Source organism: Morone saxatilis, unplaced genomic scaffold (assembly GCF_004916995.1).
Source record: "Morone saxatilis isolate NCDOM2014 unplaced genomic scaffold, NCSU_SB_2.0 Contig14, whole genome shotgun sequence".
NCBI classification, from domain to species: Eukaryota; Metazoa; Chordata; class Actinopteri; family Moronidae; genus Morone; species Morone saxatilis.
Window position 1 is genome coordinate 1,426,499 of NW_023339696.1, and position 3,280 is coordinate 1,429,778.

Below are 3,280 nucleotides of genomic sequence, written 5' to 3' on the forward strand. Positions count from 1 at the left end.
TTCTGGAAACCTTGTTAATAAAGAAGCTAATTTTAAATGTTTGGGACTGGGGAAAAACACAGCAAAAAGGGCGTGTGGCGACTGAGAAAAAAGGAACAACATTTTGTTTAAAATTCAAAAGCCAAAAAGTCTTTTTTTTTAACTTATGAAATTTAAGAAAGCATTTAAGAGGCAAAAAGAGCATTAATGTTTTTATTTCAGCAAAAACACCTTACAAAATTACCCAAAATCCAGGGGGGTCCATACTTTTGAACTTGTTTTTTTTACTAGTTACACCCAAAATTTTACTTCCCCATTTTATTAGGCCCTTAGTAGCTTCTCAATATTTTGTTTCCAACATTTTGGAAGAGCTTTTTTTGCCAAGAATTTTGCAGTTTGGAAAGGAGTTTTAAAAGGGGGTTAAAATTTCTAAAAACTTTCTAATGTTTATTAAGATAAACTTTTATTTTGAAGGGTAAAAATTGTTTTTCTAAGGTTAGCGAACCCCTCCAGGGGGTTGGTTCTGAGCTTTGGAGGGAGAGGGAAGAGCTTACAAAGTGAGTTTTCTAAACCCCGCCTTTTAAAAGAAGGAAACCCACCAAACGTCTACCCCAAAAATTTTCCTTTTTTACCTTCCTTTTGCCCTGGGCATCTTGGAAGACTTCTGAAACGGGGACCAGCAAAATCATTGGTAAAAGGGGACAAAAATGAAAGAAAAAGGAAGTAAGGAAGGTGGACAGCATAAATTTTAATACATGGAGGTAACAAAAAAGGGAGCCCATTAAGATTTGATAATGGATTTGAAAAAAGTTTACACCAATGGAAAACAAGGGGGGCAAGGAATAAAGGAAAAGGTTGGGGTTTGAAGGAAGGGAGTAGGGAAAGGAATAATGAAGGAAAGAATGGGAAAAAAAAAAAATAGGGTTAAACAATAAAAAAATGTTTGGGGTAAAAAAGGAAGGCAAATTAAAGAAAGGAAAAGACAAAGTGAAAAAAAAAGAGGGATTGACAAAATACATACAGAAGTAAAAAAGGACATGGGAAAGAACCCAAGAAGGAGAAGGGAAAGAAAAATCAAAAAAAAAAAAAAAACCCAAGGGAATGATCCAGGAAAAAAAATTTTAAAATTTTTTCAAAGATTGAGGGGGACATAAAGAAGGGAAAAAAAAAAAATTTTGTGGTTGGAATGATCGAAAAAAAAAAAAGTTTTTATATTTCTTTTGATAAAGCTGCCACAAGGTAGCAAAGCTTAAAAAAGGGAAATAGTTTATAAACATTTTGGGGGGAAAATTGTATTTTTTGGCTTTTTTCTTGCCACCCAAAAGAAACCTGGCCCCAAGACTTCTGAAGGGGAACGTTGGGGGCCAAAACCAGGCTCTTTTTTTTTCCTCCAGTGCGCACAAACCCCCTTTTAAAACTGGGACCAAAAAACCCAACCTTTACTTACCCCAACTACTGGCCTTGAAAAGCCCAACCCATTTTTTCCTGCCACTTAAGAATATTAAAAGGGCCCCCAAAAGACCCCCCCCATTGGGTGTTTAAACAATTTGGGTAAAAGCTTGGACCACAAAGGGCCCTGGGGGCTTAAAGCGCGGGAATCTAGACTTACTTTTTAAAGGGGCCCCCTGTTTATACAAAAGGGGTTTTGCAAACCGTTTTTTCCATTGGTTAGGGGCTCCCAAAAAAAAAAACACATTGATTTCCCCTCAAACCCCACCAAAAGTAGCTTGGTTAAAGCCACAAAGGCAAATCCTTTTTTTCCCCACATTAACACATGGGTTTTCAAAAAAAAAAAAATTGTTAACGTGTTGGGCTTTAGATCTTGGGGAATAAAAAACCATTTGCTGGACTTAAAGGGGCCGACAGGAAAAATATGAAAAATATTTCGAAATTTGGATTTTTTGCTGTTTTGTGGTTGTTTTGTACCTTTAAAAAAACACTGGTGGCTGCAAAACAGCCAGTTGCAAAAAAACACAGGAAAAAAAGCAGTTAAAAATTGTACCCACAAACAAGTAGGCAAAGCAAATCAAGAACTATCATGGAAAATATTTTTGGAGGTTATGACATTATGAATTTTTTAATTTTTTTTCCTTTGTGGGAGTTTTTTTTGTGTGTGAACATGTGGAAAATACTGCGCTGCTACTGTGAACTTAACTCACTGTGTATGCAGGTAAAAGATCTGTCTAGACAGTGGTCCAGGTATGATTCACCTGCATTGAGTTTAGGGATAGCCATAAATGGTGTCTAAAGTGTAACTGATGGTGGGGATGCTGTTCCCTTACCTTGGTACTCTTGTTGCTCTGATAGCCCAAACCAGCAGCCAATAGGAAAGCAGAATGAAGGGGGAGTTGATAGGAAAGAGTTAGTGCAGTGTCACCCATAACTCAAACAGTTAAGAAGAAGAGAGGGAACAATTGCAGGGCTCTTCTTCAAGACATTTAACTCATAACAACATTATCATGATCACCCTTTTAATTTGTTTTACTGTTTAAAACACGTGTTTTATCTCCAGACTTTACGACAGGTAGCTGTCCTGTGTATTGGCTTTGCATTATGGTCTTCCTAACCTTACCTCCTCCATCCTCCTCTGCCTGCTCAGTCTCCTCCTCCTCCTCCTCAAGCTCGGCCTCTGGCTCAGGCTCTCCCTCCTGCTCCTCTTCAGCCTCTGGGAGAATGGACACCCAGAGAAATTAGTTTCATGTCTTGTACAAATCTTCATTGATGTTGTTCATCATACTGAACTTACCCTCTGCCTGCTCCCTGGAGAGATAAGGAAAAGGAGCAGAGGGACATAATTTTAGTTAAGATCGCAGCTGAAGCATTGACACTATAATAAACAAGTGATGTGAAATGATAAGCCAAGAGGGATGCTGCTCTACTCACTCGTACTCCTCTTCTACATCTGACATGGCTGCAATAAAGAGAAACCGATTAGGACAGAAGTAATGCAATGAAATATTCACACGATTAAAAAAACATGAAATAAAGGTAGTGGTTCATTTCAAGAATTCTTGAAATGTTTTGATGAATTGGGAAACTTCCACATTCCACTGTGTACAATTTAGGGGCATCTCCATCACTTCACCCTCCCCTACTAAGCACAAAGGAGAAACTACGGTGGCCACAAAAGGCAAAAAAAAAAAATGTGAACGCCCCTATATAGAGTCAGTGTTTGGTTTGTCCATTCTGGGCTACTGTAGAAACAATGGCGGACTCCATGGAAGGGGACCCCATAAAAACGGCTCTTTCTAAAGTAATAAAAAAAATGTTAAGGTGATTATACACTAATCTAAACTACTCC

General features: G+C 38.1%; 1 protein-coding gene across 1 annotated transcript in view; it reads right to left on the bottom strand.

Moving 5' to 3' along the window:
* The window catches only part of LOC118323036 (troponin T, cardiac muscle-like), a 6,829-nt gene extending 3,771 nt beyond the window's left edge, over positions 1-3,058 (bottom strand). Inside the window, exons 1-4 of the mRNA XM_035654953.1 lie at positions 2,863-3,058; positions 2,726-2,739; positions 2,552-2,644; positions 2,262-2,279 (exon numbers count right to left, since the gene is read on the bottom strand). Coding sequence (XP_035510846.1) covers positions 2,262-2,279; positions 2,552-2,644; positions 2,726-2,739; positions 2,863-2,888 — 151 coding nt within the window. The 5' untranslated portion in view covers positions 2,889-3,058. The remainder of the gene's footprint in view (positions 1-2,261; positions 2,280-2,551; positions 2,645-2,725; positions 2,740-2,862) is intronic.
* Positions 3,059-3,280: the final 222 nt, after the last annotated feature.